The 21,557-nt window shown below is 43.3% G+C and overlaps 1 protein-coding gene and 1 long non-coding RNA gene across 20 annotated transcripts in view; one reads left to right on the top strand and one right to left on the bottom strand.

The window, feature by feature from the left end:
- The window catches only part of TENM2 (teneurin transmembrane protein 2), a 1,151,751-nt gene that overhangs the window by 2,307 nt on the left and 1,127,887 nt on the right, over positions 1–21,557 (bottom strand). For 17 of the 18 annotated variants that reach the window (XM_086710697.1, XM_086710377.1, XM_086710256.1 and 14 more), the window contains 3 exons: positions 15,338–15,634; positions 12,118–13,732; positions 1,492–1,622 (listed from right to left, as the gene is read on the bottom strand). In XM_086710697.1, the coding sequence (XP_086566823.1) occupies positions 1,492–1,622; positions 12,118–13,732; positions 15,338–15,634 (2,043 nt within the window). The remainder of the gene's footprint in view (positions 1–1,491; positions 1,623–12,117; positions 13,733–15,337; positions 15,635–21,557) is intronic. The other variant, XM_086711354.1, reaches the window with a different exon arrangement.
- Positions 1–21,557, top strand: part of LOC147584179 (uncharacterized) — a 61,183-nt gene that overhangs the window by 11,963 nt on the left and 27,663 nt on the right. The window lies entirely within an intron of this gene.

Genomic DNA, 21,557 nt, shown 5'->3' with positions numbered 1-21,557 from the left:
CGTCCTACCTTTTGAAACTAGCAGAGGCTGGCTGGTTCCCAGTGCTCTGATGGTGTGACCTGTCCGCCTTGTAACTGTGACCCTAACTAAAAAGACAGTACAGAGGTTTGCCACCTTGCTGACATCTATACCCAGGCCTACCCACTTACCATGTCTCTCCATTATTGGAGAAGAGAGAGTCACTCTGCCCTCAGATGGTTTGGCAGCTGCCTTGCACACTTCAGACCCAGGACTATCCTGACCTGTAGGGCAGGGTGTTTGTTTGAGAAGCTATGAACCCTGCTGCTGTGACCTAGATTTTTTTCGAGGCCAATGCCCTGAGCATTCATTAACTTCCTTGGGTTAAGACCTTGCTACTCAAAGCATGGCTAGCAGCAGAAGAATCGCGGGGACCTGCCTTGTTAGAAAAGCAGAATCTCAGGCCTTACTCCAGGCCTACTGAGTCAGAAGCTACATCTTAACGAGGCATACCCTAGGTGGTTTGTGTGCATATTAATGTTTCAGAAGCACCAGACTAAGAGGTTCTGGCATTGTGGGCCAGAGGGAATATCCCTGGGCTTTGAGTCATTTGCTTTGGATCCTAGCCCCAGTTCTGCAGAGGGACGAAATCACCATTATCTCCTTGGCCTTGAGCTCTCTACTCACAAATTACAACTCCTCTCAATTGGTGGTTGGGGGACAGGCTGGGATAATGGAAGAGGCTGTGTTTGGGAGGTAACAGCACTTAGATAAATGAGAGAAATGATGGCTATTCATCCACTGAGTGGTCCCCGAAGGGCAGAGCTGAGAGGACGTTGTTCTCAATTACCCACCAGCTCCTCCTTGTCTCTCTCTAGTTACACAGTGTGGATGATTATTCAGAGCAGCTGAGACCTTTCAGACTTTTATGTTGCTGGGCACTGTTCTGTAACAGGGGTTATCTGAACACTGTTGCCCACCCCTCCTGTCTGACCGTGCCAGTATCTCCGCAGCACCCAAATGGAAACTGACCACCTCTCGGTCATCACTGAAAGACCCAAGCACAAATTATGTTCTGAAAACTCAATCTGTATACATTTGGGCCATAAAACGCTGAGGTTTTATGTCAGGCATAAAAATGTTCTTTAATGGGATAGAAACTGCAAACCACAGTTATATTATGTCCCATAAAAGCCAAAAGGGTTATGATCTTATAGACAGTGCAGATGGTAGGTTGCTACTAGGTTTCTCGGTGCTATTGTTAATCAAGGAGTGACTCAAGGGTATATCCTGAACAGATAATGATACCACAATTAAGGTCATAATTGAGGTTGGGAAGAAATATTTGCTGCACCAGACAGGTGATAGCCCTGACATTCGCTTTCCTGGGAAGTCACAATGTTTCAGGCACCTTTTTATACCCAGCTCTGATGTTTTCCTCCCCTACTGATGTGCCCTTGGCTCCCATGCGGTTCTGTCTGCAACAGGGAATGAGGACAATAATTCATATTCTTGGCAGGAACCTCCGCTTACCTGTCCATTCTCACTGGCTTGACTCTCTGACAATTCATAGGGAGGAGGCACGAAATACATTTTGGCTCTTGGGAAGCCAGGAATTATGTTGCTAAGCTGAAATCCAAACATCACAAGCCAGCTTTTCACATCTATGGTGGAAACAAAAATAAAGATTTCTGAATCATGATGGATGGAAAGCAGTTGAGGATCTTGGGGAGAGAACAAAACAAAATGGGTGGTTGGGTGTGGAGTCCAGCAGGGGAGGGAGGCAAAAGCTTGTGAAGGTCTCCTGGTCTGGACCCAGAGCTGCTTTACATGGGTCCCAGGAAGGATGTTCTTCCAACCTTGGTCACTTGATAACCCCCATGTGGTGATGTAGGAGGCCAGTGCTGGCGGAAGATCTAGTTTTGATTCCCCTTACTTTGTGACCTTGGGTAAGTTCCTGCCCCTCTCTAAGTTTCAGGTTCTTCAGATGTGAATTGGGATGATAGCTAGACCAGTGTTGTTGGGTTGTTGTGAAAGTTGAAGGAGAAATCCATGTAAAGGACTTGTCACAGTGCCTGGGACATAGATAGCTCAATAAATATGAACTCCTTCACTTGGCAAGTATTTAAGGAGGCATCTGTGATAGGCCAGTTAATGTGTTTGGAAGATGGACATACAATGATCAACTAGATGGATAAGTGATGATTATTAACACTACGTAAGACATTGGCAGGGGCAGGAGGCTGCCCTGAGGCTGGCTTTTTATAGAAAGGGTGTTCCAAAGGTATATGGAAGGCCCAAAGTCTTCTGGCTCCTGAGACCCTTTTTTTCAGGTACCTACTCTTCAGAGAGAGGCCAGGAGAGTGCTCTTGCATGCCCAGAGTAAGACTTCCCTTCCCCTGCCAGGGTCATGACTGAGTCCCTTGTTTTGGGAATTCTATCTCTTGCCCCATGGTCCTGCTGTCCATTGAATGATTCAGGCTCTCAGAGTAAGACCGAGGCCCTCAGGCTGCCTTGTCTCCTTCCACAGTTATCAGCAGAGAGCCTGGGACATGAATCCCTTGAGCACTCAAAGTCTCACCCATGGCATCGGCCTGGAGCCCAGCAGGAATCTCCCTTTTATGCTCCTTATCCCTGTTTATAATGGGCACCCCAACATCATGCCCTATGTCTCTCCACTTCTCCTACCGTTGCTGGGCCTGGAGGTACAAGTGCTCCTTGTTGCAGTCATTACTGACCCCTGAGCCACTCACTCACCTGCAATTTCTTGGTGATTTCCTGCTCCACTGTCCTTCTCTCCACCTGTTTCTAAATTCGTTCTTAGTGACTTCGTTATATAAGGATTAATCCTTCCAACATTCTGGCCTCTTCATTCCTTCGATGCCCCCTCCCCCAACCCCCATATTCATCCTCTGGACCCTGTCATCACCAATGATTCTGATCTACCATTATCTCAATCATGCACATCACCCTCTGACCACCACCTGGACTCCTTTCTAGTTTACTCATTTTGTAACCTGACACCCATGCTCCTTGATCCTCTCTCCCCCTCCCTGGGACCTTCAAAACCTCCTGAGCTTCTTGTCTCTGTTCCTCATCATGTTGTTCTTTTTTCTTACCTAGCACATATCCATAGCCAATCATTAGAATCATTCCTTGCATATATTCCCAGATCCTGTGTCCCGTTCTCACTTTATCACTTGCTCGGTGAAAATCACAATTTTGGTTAAATCCACATGTTTGCCCATTCCTTATTTGGACCTGTGCAGCTGAATATGTCTGGAGAAACAAACTTAACTACACTGACTGGTGTCCCTTTAAATTCTTGACCGTGAACCTCAATTGTGCCTTCCTGCTGCCTGACAATATTCCCTTCCTCCATCAGTCAATCTCCCATTCTGCTGGGTGATGTTACATTTCTCCTCTCCCCTAACACCCTCAACATCTGCTTTCCCTTTTCACTAGAGCAGCTGACATTGTTTCCTATTCTGAAAACAAAAACAAAAACACCCTGATGCAGCCAGAGGGGAATTCCCCTAAACTCTCATCACATTTACTGGCCTTCCAGAATCAGTACCCGTATTTCCCACCTTTTTCTTGTTAATCTAGATGAGCTGTTAAAGTCAACCCTCCGTATGTGCAGTTGGTAGCATCTTTTCTTGCCCACCCAAGGATATCACTCCAGCAACTCTCTCTCTCTTCCCCGTAGCACCAAATTATTCCCTCTTCCAATGGATCAACCCTGTCAGCATACAAAAATGCTACCAAATGTCCACCTTAAAAGAAATTCCTGGGGCACCTGGTGGCTCAGTTGGTTAAGTGTCTGACTCTTGATTTCGGGTCAGGTCATGATATCATGGTTTGTGAGATGGAGCCCCATGTTGGGCTCTGCACTGACAGCATGGAGCCTGCTTGGGATTCTCTCTCTCTTCCTCTCTCTGCCTTTCTCCTCCTTATGCATCCATGCTCTCTCTTTCTCTCAAATATTTATATTAAAATTTATATAAAAATAAATTTATTGTCCCTATTCTCCCATTTGCTACCATCTTTTCTTTCACCCTCCTTGATAAAAACTTCTCAAGATCAAAATAATTCTTTCCACTTCTTGTTTCCTATTCTCCTTTGAACCAGACTTTGTCCCCAACTATTCCACTGAACCAACTCTTGTTAAGGTCATGAATGACCTCCATGTTGCTAAGTCATATGTTAATCTTGGGTCCTTATCTTATTTGACTTATCAGAAATATTTGACAGGTTGAATGCTTGACTTTCTGGCCAACACATTCACTTGCTTGTCCTTCTCCTACTGTGGTAGCCATTCTTTGTCCCTTCTTGGTTCCTCCTCATCTGCCTCATGATCTCTTTTTTAAAAAAATTTTTAATGTTCATTTGTTTTTGAGAGAGAGAGTGTGAGGTGGGGAGGGGCAGAGAGAGAGGGAGACACAGAATCTGAAGCAGGGTCCAGGCTCTGAGCTGTCAGAGAGCTGGATGTGGGGCTCGAACTCATGGACTGCGAGATCATAACCTGAGCTGAAGTCAAACGCTTAACTGACTGAGCCACCCAGTTTCCCCCTCCTGATCTCTTTAATGTTGGAATGCCCTAGGCTCAGTCTCTGAACATCTCCACTCTATCTACTCTCACAAACATGGTGATCTTATCCATCCTTAGGGCCCTAGCTACCATCTAAATGCTGATGCTGACTCCAAAATTTTTATCTCCATCCTGTGTCTCTCCTTGAACTCTAAACTAATATATCTAATTACATTTCAAAGTTTTGTCCAAAACTGAACCCCTGATCTTCCTCCCCAAACCTGTCCCATCACAGACTTTTCCATCCCAGATAATGGCCACTCCATCCTTCCAGCTACCATCCTTAACTCCTTTCTTTTCCTTGCTCTCCACATCTAAATCTACTGATAAATCCTCTACTTTTTTTTAATTGAGGTAATATTCACATAACATAAAATTCATCATTTTAATCATTTTAAAGTGCAGAGTTCAGTGGCTTCTAGTATATCCACAATGTTGTACAACCATCATTACTCTTTAATTCCAGAACATTTTCATCACCTCAAAAAGAAGCCTTATACCTATTAGCAGTCATTCTACATTCTCCTTTCCCCTCAGTCCCTGACCACCACCAAACTGCTTTCTATCTCTGTGCATTTGCCTATTCTGGACATTTCTTATAAACGCAATCATACAATATGTGACCTTTTGTGTCTGGCTTCTTTCACTTAATGTATTCAAGGTTCATCCTTGTTGTAGCATGTACCAATAGCTCATTTCTTTTTATGGCTAATAATATTCCATTGTTTGTATATACCACATTTTCTTTATCCATTCATCAGTTAATGGATATCTGGGTAGGTTTTACTCACAGATTTTTGTTTGAAAACCCATTTTCAGTTCTCTTGCTTATATACAAACTTAGGTGTGAAATTGCTGAACTGCCGAGTAAAGGGTGAAATCCTCTACTTTTGCTTTTAAAACAGACCCAGAATCTGTGTACATTTCTTGTCACTTCGCCACCTTGACCTTGGCCCATCATCCCTCACCTGGACTTCTAAGTGGCCTCCCTGCTTCCATCTTGCTGCCCCACAATGTCTTACCAGCATAGCAGATAAGACAGAACCAGGCTTTATTTTATTTTTTTATTTTAGAAAGAGAGAAGTGAGAGAGCATAAGCAGGAGAGAGGGGCAGAGGGAGACAGAGGGAGAAACCCAAGCAGGCTCCATGCTCAATGCAGAGCCTGATGTGGAGCTCAATCCCATGACCCTGGGGTGATGACCTGAGCTGAAATCACGAGTCGGACATTCAATCAAATGAGCCACCTAGGTGCTCCCAGAACGAGTCTTTAAACCTGGAGTAGACCATGCCATGCCTCTGCTGAGAACACTCCAGGAAACCCCCTTTTTTTCTCAGTGAAGAAGCCAAAGTCTTCCTACTGGTCTATAAGGGCACTCATTATCTGTTGGACCTCAGGTTCTCCCTTTCTCTTCCTTGCTCACACAGCTCCAGCCTTGATGCTGTTTCTTGAACATGTCAGGCACACACTCATCTTGGGGGCTTTGCATCAACAAACTCCTCTGCCCAGAGTGTACTTCCCTAAAAGTATTTTCTGGCTTTATGACCTCTTTTAAGTCTTGTTCAAATGTTGCCTCTTCAATAAGACAAACCCAACCACCACATTTAAAATCTGTCCCCCTTCTCCACCACCAGCAATGCCAAGTCCCCTTACTCTGTTCATTGTCTCCACCCCTCTGTCCCTAAAGTAATCACATTCTAACACGCTGTGTCATTTGTGTACTTATTGTTTACTGTTTGTCTCTCTCAGAATGTAATTTCCTTCCGGGCAGGGAGGTAAAAACTTTGTTTTATCCACTGATGCCCTCCCAGGTCCTATGATAATGCCTGGCACAAAATAGGTGATTGGTAAGTTTCCATGGAATGAATGAATGAAAGAACACTGAATGTATGTGGCAAAAGCTGCCCTGACTAGTGTAAGTTTGACAGAGGAACTAATGGTACCTAAGAGCATACTTCTGAAGAGGTTAAGAAGACTTCCTGCCCTGGGACTGCTGTGAGGGTTTTAATGTTAGCTTTGCTACTAAATATATAGGCATAAAAGAACCTTCTGATGAGAGGGAATCTGGGATCCACAGTCCATCCATCATCCTTGGGCACAGACTAGTTCCTTCAATAACTTGGTAACTACTCTGTTAGGGATAGCCCATATAAGAGTCATTTAAGAATACAGATTTGCAGTTGCCTTAAGAAGTGTGTTTGCATCAAGCAGAGAGAAGCCTGTCTCTAATCCAGCAATGATCCTATATTTACAGAGCACCTATTCTGTGCAAGGTAGGTGCTGGCTGCTGTGGAGGATAAATTTCCCCACTTTGGATATTCATGGTTACTCAGTGCAATTGTTTTGCCATATCCAGGTATTTAGTTACTGATTGAAAAAACAAATCTGCCTGTTCCATTTAAGCCCATTTTATTTTTAGTTTCTAATGTTTGTTTATTCATTCAAGTTTATTTATTTTGAGAGAGACAGAGCATGAGCAGGGGAGGGGCAGAGAGTGAGGGAGAATCCCAAGTAGGTCCTGTGCTGTCAGCACAGAGCCTGATGTGGGGGTCAAACTCATAAAACTGTGAGATCATGACCTGAGTCAAAAATCAAGAGTTAGACGCTCAACTAACTGAGCCACCCAGGCTTCCCTCAAAATAAATAAACTTAGGGGCACCTGGGTGGCTCAGTTGGTTGAGCATCCAACTTCTGCTCAGGACATGATCTCATGGTTTCTGAGTTTGAGGCTTGCATTGGGTATTCTGTCAGTGCAGAGCTGGCTTTGGATCCTCTTTCTGTCCCCTTCTCTCTCTGCCCCTCCCCCATCATGTGCATGCATGACCCTCTTCCCCCCCCCCCTCAAAAATAAACAAACTTGACAGCACGCAGGTAAATGGGGAGGGGTAGAGAGAGAATCTCAAGCAGGCACCATGCTGTCAGCACAGAGCCCAATTCAGGGCTTGAATCCACAAACCATGGGATCATGATGTTGGCTGAAATCGAGTTGAATGCTTAACTGACAGAACCACCCAGGTGCCCTCACTTAAGTCCATTTTAAAAAAGAAACTTTATGTTACTATCATAAATGGGAAAGCCGACTCACTTGATGCAAACAGAATAAAATTAAAGAAAACAAAGCCATGCAATTAAATTAGAGAAGGATTTTTGTTACCTGAGGGAAGTCTCAGACCTGCTCTCTCCGTTAAAAGGGGGAGATTGGAAGTGTTAATGAGGTGTGAAGTACACACCAGCATTGGGTGGAGACTCTTTCCTAGACTGGATTGGAAGAATAAAAAGCACTAAAGAGGCGAACTTTCCTCATCTGTGTTTCCATGTTCTTTAATACCTCATCTGTGCACCATATAAAATCATCCTCTCTTTCGTCAGGGGTACATAGGGTATGTGGGGAATTCCCAGAAAGGCATGAGAAGTCTTGCTCTCAAAGACTCTCCCCATCCTGATCTTTTCACTGCAGGGATCCCTCCTTAGTACTCAGGAGATGATGTTGAGAACCCCCTGCCTTTGAGACTGGAAACTTTAATGGCCACTCCCATGAACACCCATAGCACAAGTCATCTACCTTCTTTTTCTTTCCTTAAAGTTTCTAACGTGGCTTAGTTTCGGAGTCTAAACCTATTCTGAAATGTTTATTCACGTTCTCATCTCCTCCATTCTGCTAGAAGGCACTTTCAGCACCACACAAACACCCCTCTTCCTTTTTGGAGTAATTAGTGTTATCTGGTGACAGTCTCCCTAAATAGTCTGTAGAGAGGGAGCCACTGGGGCAGGAGCCAGCGAGGTGGACGCTCCTAATGGCTCATTACTGTCCTTCTCTCATGTTCTTCAGAGTACGTGATTATGTTGGGGCCACGGAGCATACTGTCTGTCTCTGAAAACACTGTCAGAACAGCATCTTAGGTGTTAAGTGTAGATCTGAGAAGAGGGTAATGTGAGAAAGAGGTTGCGCCTCCCTCTTCACTTAGGGAAATTAAACTCCACAAAACCCTATCATCCTCACAGATGCCTGAGGTTTGTGAGCCCACAGACCCGCCAGGGAGAAGAAAGGGTGGAAAGAAAATACAAGTCATGGCGGATGACACCTAGGACATTTGCTTAGCTCACATCTGTCTGGGGCTTCAGGTTTGCCGAACCAGTGCCACTCAGGCCAGAGTTTGGATCTGTTTCAGGGTGGATCTGGAGACCCCTCCCCACATTCCTTAGAAAATTATGCAAAGGTGGCATCTCCACTCTTCACCTATGAACTCCACCACGTTTGTGGCTGCCTGTAAATAACAAATGCATCCCTATCCTTTATTAGTCTTAGCACTGCGCTAGGCATTTCACACTTCAGGACTCATTTACTTTTCATAGCCCCATGGGGTGGGCGCTATTATCACCCTTTTGCTGATGAAGAAATAAAGCTTCAGAAAGTTGAAGATTTCATCCAAGTCACACAGGAAGTGAGGAGCAAGGCCAAAACTGGGGTCTTGAGGTGTACCTAGGGTACTAACATCGGAATGAACAGGCCTAAATTACAGGCCAGACATGGGGATGGGCACAGGTCCCCATTTGTTCGGGACTGAGGAGCTTCCTGTGATGTCCAAACTGGAAAAGACGGAGGCCCTGCAGGTTGTTGGGGGAGGGAGTCTTCCTCCCAGTATGTTTTTTTTACATCCTTTCCCCTAATACCTGTTTATCACAGATATATTAATTGTCAACATATTACCTTAAAAAAATACTTGTTGGAAAGGGTGCTGCTTAGGAGCCCATGGGTGGGAAAAGAACCACTTCTGGCCTTCTTTCACCCCTCTGGATGGCTACACCTCTGCTCCAGCCTGGATGTCTAACGGGCACTCAACACTGTCCTCTTTCGTACTTGGTTCTCAGGAGGAAGCAGAACCTCCCCCCAGCCTCAGCAGCTGCCTCTTGCATTCAGAGAGCTCTGTTTCCAAAACATTCAACGATTTCTTTTGAGCACTGGAGAGAGAAGGTTCTGTTCTCTGTGTTCCTCCTGACTACATCTTAATTACTTCTGCTTAAATTGTGAGCGGCAAGTTCAACCACTCTGCTTGTCTCCTAAGTGGCAAATTAAGACTAATTTAGACGGGGTTTACAGATTAGCCAACATTCAAACAGCAGAGAATGATTTGGTGTTCTCTGCTGGGATCCTCTCTCCAGGGGGCAGCTCATCTTGAATGGGCAGCAGTTGTGGGCTTGTGCCTGCTATGACTCTGCCTGGGCCCTCCTTTCCCCAGCTTGGACTGTTCACATCAGCTCTATACACGTGCTTCTCTAATGCCACCTTTTATTTTAGACTCTTTTGAATGGTTTCTGGATTCAATTTTGTTGGACTTAGTTTTTTGATTCCCATTTATTGAGTCTCCATGAAGCACTGGAATGAGGAAAGGCATATTGCTTTTCAGAAAATTCTGATAATTCTTTTTTGTCCTTTTCAGAAGAACCAGGAAAATAGCTGAGGGGGTCAGTGAGGTTGACTGTGCTCTGTGGATGATTTTGTTTGGGCCTTGGTAGCTCTAAGTGTCCATTCAGCCCACTCTGAGAAGGCTTCCTTTTTATTTGACACTAGCTGCCTCATCCCTAAGTTATCCAGGGCTTTGGGAAGCACAGTCTGGAGGGTGAGGGAATTCTTTTCCTAAGGCTAAGATAGGCATGGTCTACCTTCCTATTCTCATTGTTTCCTATGTCTTGAACACTCTTCCTTGCCTTCCACCTCTTCATAAAGGTCTCTGCTCAAATGTTGTCTCCTCAGCCCTCTGTGAGCACCTTTAATATAGGAGAACTTTCCCATCATTCTCTGACTAAAACCTTATCCTATTTTATCTCATAGCACTTATTTTTACCTGATATGTATATGTATGTTTTCCTGACAGGTCCTTTAATTTGAAACTGCAGTGAAATGGGGGATAAAAGTCATGCTGAGCCATGGGGAAGAGAGATCATGGCAGGACCTCTCAATGAGGTGTGGTGGTGGGGAGAACAGGAGGGAACTAGCTGGCCCATAGTTCCTGTGCTCAAGAGGTACCAGCTGCTTCAGTTGTAGGGGGAATGCTGGGCTCAGCTTCAAAGGCTCTGGAACTTGACAATGAGATACCACATGGCCACAAGTTGATCTTTAAGGTCATATTTCTGTAGCATGAGACATTGAGGGCAGCCCTGTGCTCAACTAGTTGCTGCTTCCATTTCTGAGGGTGGGCAAGTGACCCCTGGTCACCTGAAGGTAAGGACCTTTTGAGTTTGATGTCTCCTTGGCTCATGGCCAAGAGTGTGGGTTTCCCAGAACTTGGAGGGTCCTGGACTTGGGGTCCTTACTGTTTCTACTCTATAACGCATGGACAGGTGAGATGACCCTGGCTTCCTTGCTGAAAGTTGGTCTCTTTGCATCTATCCATCCATCCATCCTGATTTTCTTATTTTCCTGAGGATAAGGACTTTATCTTGTTCTCCACTGCATCTCTGGTACTTAGTCTATGTTAGATATTATGAAAATATTTTTTGAATGGGTGAATGGATGGAAGATAGATGGAGGTATGTGGATGGATGGATAGGGACCCTCATTTTACCAATTTCTCACTTTTCGTGAGGAAGTAGATTATTTGCCCTCCTCAGCCTCTCTATCCATACCCTTCTCCAAGCTTCCCATGTCCTTTTGACTTTTGTTCATAGTCTTTCTTTAGCCTTGAGCTCATATCTGCCAACCCAAATCCCCTTCATTCTTCAGGCCCAGTATGACATGAGGCCCTTCTGTGCACTGTGTCACAGTTTTCAAATTTGAAGTCATCTACACACACATACACACCCCTTTGAGAGAAGGGCATTTGTCTTGTTCATCATTGTATCCCTAGAATCTAGCATAATGCCACTGTACAAATGCTTGTTGAATAGGTAACAGACATCTATACAGTAGCACAGATTTAATTCTGCTTTGCATTATCATTGGCTGTTTGTGTTTGTATCTTGGCAGCCTGGTTGTGAGGTCAGGAACTGGGTCTTAGTCATCTCATGCCTATGGTTACTCAATGCTTCATTTGTCAAGATAATAGTTATAGCATGAGCAGATACTCTTTTGTGAATATTGACTGTCTAAATTTGCCAGGCACTAAACTTTACCTGTATTAAGTACACTTACTTCTTGCAGTTACCCCGTGGGGTTAGTTTATTAGTGCCTTTCACAGAGAAGAAAACTACAGCTCAGACAATTAAGACACTGAGCTCAAAGTCCTTTGGCTTGTAAGTAGAAGAGAATTTGAACCAGATATTTCAGACACCAGAGTCCCATTATTTCCCCTTTCATGAGTCTGCTTTCCTCTCTTGGGGTAGGAAGGGCTCTTATAAAAGCTATTTCAACTAAATGGGCTTGAAAATGGTCAGGACATCTTCAAACAGATCTGAAGACTGCTCTGTACTGGTGTCACTTGACTGTTCTAGATACTGTACAGACCAGTGTTTATAGCTCTCCAGGATTCCCCTGTCATCAGAAGTAAGACCTTCTTTTGAAGTTCCTGACAATCTACCAGGACAACCACCCCACAGGGAGCCACTGCCCAAATGAGGTGGTAAAGTCCTCACCTGTCACGTAGTTCTTCAAATCCAGCTCATTGCTGAGAGGATTGTTGCTCTTGAACATATACAAATTAAAGGGGGCTGGCTCCTTGCCCACGTTTTTCCACATGGTATAGTCTGGAGAGGTCCATCGTCCTGCCAGCACATCATAATCACGCTGAGTGAAGTGGACCAGCTTGGTCAGGGGATCATAGAGTCCACCATGGAAGCCAATGACCATCTGGAAGTCAGGGTTAGAGTCATAATAAATCTCCCCATAGGCCGTATACTGCAGTTGTTTGATCATGAGACCATTGATGCTGAACACAGCCAGAGGAGTGCCTGTGTTATCTGAGGCAACGTAGTACTCCTCCCCACTGCTGCTCTCCATGGCAAAGAGGTGACCTTGGAGGTCATAGTAGAGTGAGGTTATCTCTGAGTTGGAGTGATTATAGACATGGGTGATGCGGGTTGGGTTGTGAAGGTCAGAGTAGAAATACTGCAGGTGGTGGCCCAGGTTGGTCTTGTAGGAAGCCCGCCGCCCCACACCATCGTAGCGGTACTGGACACTCCACCCACTGGCCTTGTTGTAGGCTCTTGTTAGGAGGCCCTTGGAGTTATACTCAAAGATGTCAGCCCCTCTCTGGCACAGATAGCCATCATCGTCAATTTTGTATTGCACATCACCGAGTCTGGTTATCCTATCCCGGAGATCATAGCGCAGGGGCATAAGGCGCACACTATTTCCCGGGTTCAGCAAATGGAGGTTCCCATTGAGGTCATAGCTATAGCGCCAGGTTGGGCGGTCATTGACAGCCACACTCTGGAGCTGCCCATCTCCATCATAGTCATAGGTATACTTTGTGGTGTTAGCATAGGGCCCCAGTTTTAGCTCCCTCTTTATCACCCTTCCCATACTGTCATACTGCACCGTCATCCAGTACATAAGGGACCGAAACATCTCATACTGGACTTCCTTGATCCGCCCGTGGGTGTCAAAGTGTTTGCTGAGGGTCATTACAGCAGTGGTGATGATCTGGTTGATGTCATAATAGATGACTCCAAACTTGCCAAAATGCTCCACCTTGCCAGAAATTTCATCATAGCGGTAGAGGTCAACAGGAAGGGGAGTCTCACTTATGACGGGCTTGATGCTTGCAATCCGGAAGCTGTTGTCATGATAGGTGTAGTCAAACCTGGCATTGACCATGCCTTCCTCAGAGAACCTGTAGATCTGCTTGTCCACAAGTGGGCCAATCTTCCGGTACCTGATTGTGCAGGAGAAACCTCCACTCTGGAGACTGACCATTTTTAAAACACCAGTGGTCTCATCATACCCAAAAGTGACAGCAGTACTGTCATAGACAATCTCTGATAGCTTGGAGAGTTTCCCATACTTGTAGAATACCTGACGCCCAGTGCCCAAAAAGGACGTCTTGAGGATGCGGCCATCATCACTGTAGTCAAAAATGACTGAAGCATTGCTTTCAGGGGGATTATAAATGTTGCGGATGTAGCCAATGGAGGTATGGGTGGACATGCTGTGCCGGGCGACACTGGGCATGGTGACGGCGTGGAGACGGTCGGAGGAGTCATACTCAAATATGTACTGACGCTGACTCTGAAGCAGGAGGACCATAGACTGGAGGAAGGAAAGAGGGGAGGAACATATGATTTGGTTCTTTAGGACCAGGCACTCAAATGGACAGAATCTGTTCTATTCCCCAAAATGGTAATTCAAAAGCCATGGAAGGATGGGGAAGTTTATACCAGAGATTATGACTAGATTGATTTCACTGGGCATGCTAACTCTGATGGATCATGGTCACTACCCAGACCAGTGCTTCCCAAACTTTACTGTGCATATGAAATAACCAGGGATCTTGTTAAAAGGCAGATTCTGATCTAGTAGTTTGTTGGGGGAGAAGGGGGGATCTGACCTGAGAATTTGCTTTTGTAACAAGCTATCAAGTGATCCTGATGTTGGTTGGACCATACTTTGAGTAGAGAGGGCTTGAAGGACTGAGGTGATAGGCACTGAGTTTGCCTCCAGGCTCAAACAAGAAATCCTGTGATTGTTTAGAAATGACTACCATTGGCCCAGCAGGAGACAGGTATGACACACATACTATGCTTTGATCACCCCTCATTAAATCTAAAGAGAAGGTATATCTTCCATTTATAAAATACTGAGAAGATTACATAACCCAGAATCATCAAATTTGGGGGGGGAATAAAATGGCCTCAAATTTCAGGCAATTGGGAGATTCTTGCCTTCTCTCATCAACCATTCTAGTATTTTGTGGCATAATGAGAACAGGATTCAGGGGTGACCAAAGGGACGACAGCCCCACTCTTATAGAGAGGGTCACAGCTCTGTCTACAAGTGACTACTGTAATTGTGAGGCAAGAAAGGAAGAAATAGAAATGGAACCCCTATCAAGGTGAGTACAGATGAGAGGTCCAGGCTGAGCAAGCCCCCGCCTAATGACTAGATGACCAGGACAGCCTTCATGAGTCTTGACTTGTGCCCCCAAGGGATTCCTTCCTTCCTTCCTTCCTTCCTTCCTTCCTTCCTTCCTTCCTTCCTTCCTTCCTTCCTTGATTTTATTTTTTATTTTTTTAAATTTACATCCAAATTAGCATATAGTGCAACAATGGTTTCAGGAGCAGATTCAACCAAGGGATCTCTTCTTACTGCTGCTCCAACCTGACCCTTTCTCACACAAAGACCTGAATCTGGCACTTTCAGACACAGGGAATTAGGTAGAGAGAATCCATTGGCTGTTTCAGCCAATAGGTCAAGTAGGAGGATGTTGCTCTGTGTGCTTGAGATTTAGGCAAAATTCCCTACCCTGATAGCTTAACTTCAGGCAAGGCATAAATGAATCACTGCATTTCCAATTCATAAATAATGATTAGCCGTGATACCAGTGGGATAATTCTGTCTGTTTCCGCAGCACTTTTTGGGGTTTTTTTTTTTTGGGAATAAAATTAGACAATCCATTCTTTTTGCCATTACTGAGTGTCCAGCACTTTTTTTATTTTGGTAATAGTGATGAGCTATGAATAACATTTTCCTTCAGATTTTCCTCCCTCCCAGTGAGGATGGAAGTGTGAGGGGAGACCTTGTAGAGTCAAAGTAAAGATGTTCAATGTCTTATGGCAAAACATATCAGGTCAGCTTAAAAAGAGGAGTGTGAATAAGGGAAAGCTCCAGCTGAGTGAGGGCAGCACGTTCACTTACCTTATCAAGGTAGGAGTAGCTCCACACTTTCCCATCAGCAAACATGCGGGACACAATTCGTCCCTGCTTGTCAATGTCTGTCCTTTCACTCATGGCTCCACGCTGAAGGCCAGCCAAGCGCCCATTGAAGAAGTATGAGACATTGACTGCTGCCAACCCACTACTGGGGAGCCAGAGGAATGGGCGCCCCACCTGGTCATAAATGATCCTCAGAGTGAACTTCCGGTGATCATCATAGATCTTTTCTGTCCGAATATTCCGGTCATAATCAATGGACAAGAGATTTCTTCCATGGACCTAAGAAAACACAATGGGCTTGGTATGAAAGATAACACCTGGGCATGTTGGCTTATATGGAGGACATGGCTGGCATGGCTAGGGAATGAGTGTGCATTGGAGGAAGAACCCACCTTGAAGTTATTTAGAGTAGTGTTTTCTAAACTCCTTTACATCACGGTGCACAAAGAAAATGGTAACATTTGTAGGGTGCACTAGGATACAAAATGAGGCTGCTTATGGTCAGGGATGACTAATCTGGGCATGGCTGCCCTGAGCAGTTATGTAGGCCATGCACTACACAATTATAAGGAATGCCATCATGTCATAGAGAGTGTGAATGGTGAAAAATGTGCACTGCACGAATTAGCCATACACAATAGCCCTGGGCACTGGGGTTCTGACTGTTCTGCCTGGCCACCTTGGAGAGCAAGATAATATGTATATTTGCACACTTTCAACCCTCTTGGTTTTTTTTTTTGGCACATCACCAGCTGAGTAGCTAATGATCTTTAAGAGCAGATGCCAAGATTTCTTCTGAAACTCAAGTAAAGGTAGCTAGGAGGGTGGGGAGGTTGTCTAAGAAATCCATATTTCACAAAGACCTGGGAATAAGAAGGCTTATTGCTATGTGAACCTCTTTACTCCTATCTAGAGAAAAATCTTGCCACTGTCAAGGATGCAAGATATCAGTGGAAGACCTTATCAGGGCTGGGGAATTCCAACAGAGGGAACTGATTTACTTAGATTTGAAAGGAATAGTGGAACACATCTAGACATAATTTAATATTTATTTAGAAGTTGATCTGAACAGTGAAGAGCATCTGTCCCAGAAGGCAGAGCTGGGTGACTAGACTCTGGTTAGGGGCAAAGGAGAGGGACTCTTGAGATTCAGCTAGTCTTGACTGGATAACTGGAAGTGAATAAAATAAGGCTGACTGAGCCCAGGTTCTTTCAACATAATTGGTTGCAAATCCAGATGTCCCTGGGGTGACTACTGAAGGCAAAGGAAGATGTACACAGGCAGAAAGAAAAGTAAGAGACATCTGGTACCTCCTTACCTTACCTAATAATTTAATAGCTCCTAACAATAATAATGATGATGGTGATGTTGATGATGGTGGTGGTGATAACTTTAACACATGCTGAGGGCTAGACATAGGCATTGCGTTAGGTAATTTGCATCTCTTGTCTGAGTTGGTGCCCACAAGGACCGCTTGACAAGTGAGGAAATGGCCTGAAGCAGACAGGTTACATACTTGCTCAAGGTCACATAACAATGAAGTGGTAGGGTTGGTCTGGAACTTAGGTCTTCAGACCTGATCCATTTAACCACTTAAACATTTAATCAGCCATACTGATTCATGAATTATATATGCATTGTCTGCCCTGAGGTGTGAAATGCTGAGGAAACTGTAAAGCATAGCATAGCCCCTGAAGTCTCCATGTTATAGCCTGAAAATACCACAGACTTTTGTTTTCTAGGGTGCCTCATTGTACACAGGTAAAGAGCTACATTTCACAGCTTCCTCTGGAGAGATGGGTGGCTGACATGATGTAAGTGGTAGTTGTCATCTGGGTCTCCTGGGAACCTTAAAGGAGGATGACATAGCTATGATACAGGCACCCTTTTGTTCTTCCCACTCTCCTCCTTTACCTGGGTGAAATGTGGTTATGATCCCTGGAGTTCTAGCATTCACCATGTAAATATGGGTGGCTTTGAGAATGGAAGTCTCAAGGATGATGGTCATGCAGAGAGAGTCTAGATCCCTGTTGACCTAGGTGTCTTTAATGGTCATCCATACCAGCCATGAATGGCTCACCTCTAGACTCCTTTTATGTTATAAAAAATAATAAGGCCATATCTTATTTAAGCTCTTGTTATTTCTAATGCCTGTTACTAGCAGTTGAGACTGAACTAAACGAAGATAAGCCCCTCATACTTTGGCAGGTACTGTGCTGGGTACTTTATATACCTTATCCCAGTTTAATTCTCACAACATAGGTAGAAATTATTTTATATATGGGCAGTTGAACTCAGAGGGGTCATAAATCTAGATAAGTGGTGGAGGCTGGATTTGAACCCAGGACTACTTGACTCCTCAAACCATTGCTATTTCCATGGAGCCATCTCAGGGAGAAAGGGATAAAACACTTGAGATAGAACATTTTGGAAAGAAACTGCATCAAAGCATGGATATAGGAATAAAGGTGGTGAGCTGTTGGGATTGAGACCCCCAACTTCAAGTGGAGGATTCATACAATCAAATGTGCAGCCATAGGGAAGAACAGTCAAGAAAGTAAAGGGAGAGTGGTAGGATTTTTAAAAAACATGTCCAAAAGTGAATGCGGTCAGAATTATTGAGGATCTTGATCCCAAATTAGAGTCACCATATCCAAAGGAAACCACTAGATGGGGTCAGAATGATAAATTCCTCTGGAAAAAGAAATTTGGCTTTATTGGGTTGCTTCGTTTGGAACAAATGCAGAAGGCCATCAAAATTCTTAATCCTATGAGTTTGAAAATTTCAGTTTAAGACCTTGCCAACATTTTATTAGGCAGAATGAATAATTTGGCAACAATGAGGAAGGATTTTTAGGGTTTCCTGAGCCAACTGCTGGGGACTCCTTACCATACCTATTTCCCATCTCCTTGGTCATCCTTCTATCCTCTTTCCTTACTAATTTTCCTTTTTTCTTCTCTTTGCTAATATCATACAGCTCCCTGTGCATTTATTATTTATTGAACATTAAATCTCTGCTAATGTCAGGCTCGGTGCCTCCTCTGGAATGCAGGGATGAACAACACCAACAAAGCAATGCATTTTGAGAATTTATGATGGGCTTAGTGTGTTCTCAGAGCTACCCTTGTTTTATCTTATTTAATCCCCATGACACTCTCAGGCAAGCACTATTATCCCCACTTTACATACAAGGAACAGATAGGTTTAAGTGCTCTGTTCAAGCTTACACAAATAGTAAGTGGTGGAGCTAGGATTTCAGTCCAGAGCTCGCTGTCTTCACCCCTAGGCTGTACCACCTCAATGACCAGCTGCTCTCTATCAGGCATGCAATTTTAAGCCACCTGTGATGCTCTCTCAAAGCACTGCTGATGGGCTGATTCTGCAGCTGCTGAATCAGCCCCCTAGGGAATACGGGCTGGATGATTCTGTTGTGTACTCTTGGTTAAAATACAGTCAGATTAATAAAAGTCCCTATCTTCAGCTACCTGAGAGAGACCAACAGGCAAATCGTATACATAACAATAATATAATAGTATGTATATGTATCTGTGTATATATATGAATATATACTATAACATGTAGCTGTAGGAGAGAACAACATGTAAATCGTATATACAAGCATGACTATCATTGTAACAATTATATTAGTATGTGAGGGTGCTAAGACTGCAGAAGGAACTGAATAGTGGGCAAAACCAGCAAAGGGGTTCCTAAATTCTGACTGCCAACATTTGGGTTTATTGCTACTACTTAGAACTAACAAGGGCTCTGACCCCTGGCCTGGGTGCATCAACCAAAAAGAAGTAATAACCATTACTAACCATTAGCCATTGATACTTTAAGCTGGGATCCACCATGTCCTTGGGAATGCAATTTAGTTGTAGCACTGGTTCAAATGAACTTTACTGAACTTTATTTTCCTCCCCCTAACTTTCTTGACATATAGTTGATATACATCACTATATATGTTTAAATTATGTAGCATAATAGACTTATGTGTATAATGAAATGATTTCCCAAATAAGTTTAGTTAATATCTGTCATCTCATACAGATAATGGTTTTTATTTTTCTTTAAAAATTTTTTTTCACTTTGTGATGAGACCCCTTAGGATTTTACTCTCTTAACAGTTTTCTACATATCATACAGCAGTGTTAACTATGATCACCATGCTGTACATTATATCCCTAGTACTTATTCATCTTATAACTGGAAGCCTGTACTTTTTGACCACCTTCCTCCAATTCCCACCCCCCACCCCACCTCTGGTAACCATAAATCTGATCTCTTTCTAAGTTTTCATTATTTATTTATTTTTAAGATTCCACATATGAGATCATACAGTATTTGTCTTTCTCTAACTTATTTCACTTAGCATAATATCAAGAACCATCCATGTCATTGCAAATGGCAGGATTTCCTCATTCTTTATGGCTGAATAATATTCCATTATAAATATATACAACAACTTTTTTTTTAAAATTTTTTTTTCAACGTTTTTATTTTTATTTTTGGGACAGAGAGAGACAGAGCATGAACGGGGGAGGGACAGAGAGAGAGGGAGACACAGAATCGGAAATAGGCTCCAGGCTCCGAGCCATCAGCCCAGAGCCTGACGCGGGGCTCGAACTCACGGACCGTGAGATCGTGACCTGGCTGAAGCCGGACGCTTAACCGACTGCGCCACCCAGGCGCCCCTACAACAACTTTTTTATCCCTCCATCTGTTGATGAATACACAAGTTGTTTTCATGTCTTGGCTATTGTAAGTAATGCTGCAATGGACATGGGAGTACAGATATATATTTGACATACAGCTTTCATTTCCTTTGGAAATGAATTCCAGAAGTGGAATTGCTGGATTATGTGGAAGTTCTATTTTAAAAATTTTGAGGATCCTCTATACTGTTTTCCATAGTGGCTGCACCGATTTACAGTCTTACCAACAGTGCACAAGAGTTCCCTTTTCTCCACATCCTTGCCAGCATTTACTCTTGTCTTTTTGATGGCTGTCCTAACAGGTGTGAGGTGTTACTGTGGTTTTGATTTGTATTTCCCTCACAATTAGTGATGTTGAGCATCTTTTCATGTACCTTTTGGCTATTCATATATCTTCTATGGAAAAAATGTTTATTCAGGTCCTTTGCCTATTTTTATTATGTATGTATGTGTGTAGGTAGGTAGGTAGGTATTCATTGATTCAAGTAATCTCTATGCCCACGTGGAGCTCAAACATGACTCTGAGATCAAGAGCTGCATGCTCTACTGAGCCAGCCAGGTATCCTCCCCACTTTGCCCATTTTTAAATTGGATTATTTTAATTTTGCTATTGAGTTGTAGGACTTTTTAAAAAAAATATTTTGGATACTAACCCCTTATCAGATATATAATTCATAAATACTTTCTCCCTTTCTTTAGGTTGTCTTTTTGTGTTGTTAGTTGTTTCTTTTGCTGTGTAGAAGCTTTTCAGTTTGATGATGTCCTGTTTGTTTATTTTCATTTTGTTGCTTGTGCTTTAGGTGTCGTATATATAAAAAAAAAATCATTGCCAAGACCCATGTCAATGAGTTTTTTCTTGTTTTCTTTTAGGGATTTGATAGTTTTGGTTCTTACATTTAGGTCTTTAATCCATTTTGAATTAATTTTTGTGAGTGGTGTAAGATTTGGGTCCACTTTCATTCTTTTATAAGTGAATATCCAGTTTTCCCATCACCATTTATTAAAGAGATTGTCTTTTCTCCATTGAGTATTCTTGGCTCCCTTGTCAAATATTAGTTGGCTGTATATGCTTGGGTTTATTTCTGGGTTCTCACTTCTGTTCCACTGGTCTTTTTAAAATACCGCTACTGTATTAATTACTATAACTTTATAGTATAGCTTGCAATCAGGAAGTATGATGCCTCTTGCTTTGTTTTTCTTTCTCAGGATTACTTTGGCTATTCATGTCTTTTGTGGTTTCAAATTTTAGGATTTTTTCTCCAACTTCTGTAAAAAATGTCATTGAAATCTTGATAAAGATTGCATTAAATCTATATATGCCTTTTGGGCAATGTGACAACCATGAAGCAATATTTCATTGTTGTGAGTTGCATTTTCCTGAAGATTAGTGATATTGAGAATATTTTCAGGTGCCCTTGGCCACTTGTATGTCTTTTTGGGGAAAATATCCAAATCCTTTGCCCATTTTTAAATCAAGTTACT

Source organism: Puma concolor, chromosome A1 (assembly GCF_028749965.1).
Source record: "Puma concolor isolate L17-30 chromosome A1, mPumCon1.1.hap2, whole genome shotgun sequence".
Classification (NCBI taxonomy): Eukaryota; Metazoa; Chordata; class Mammalia; order Carnivora; family Felidae; genus Puma; species Puma concolor.
Note: the sequence above shows the minus strand (reverse complement) of the source record. Positions and strands in the feature narration are given on the sequence as shown.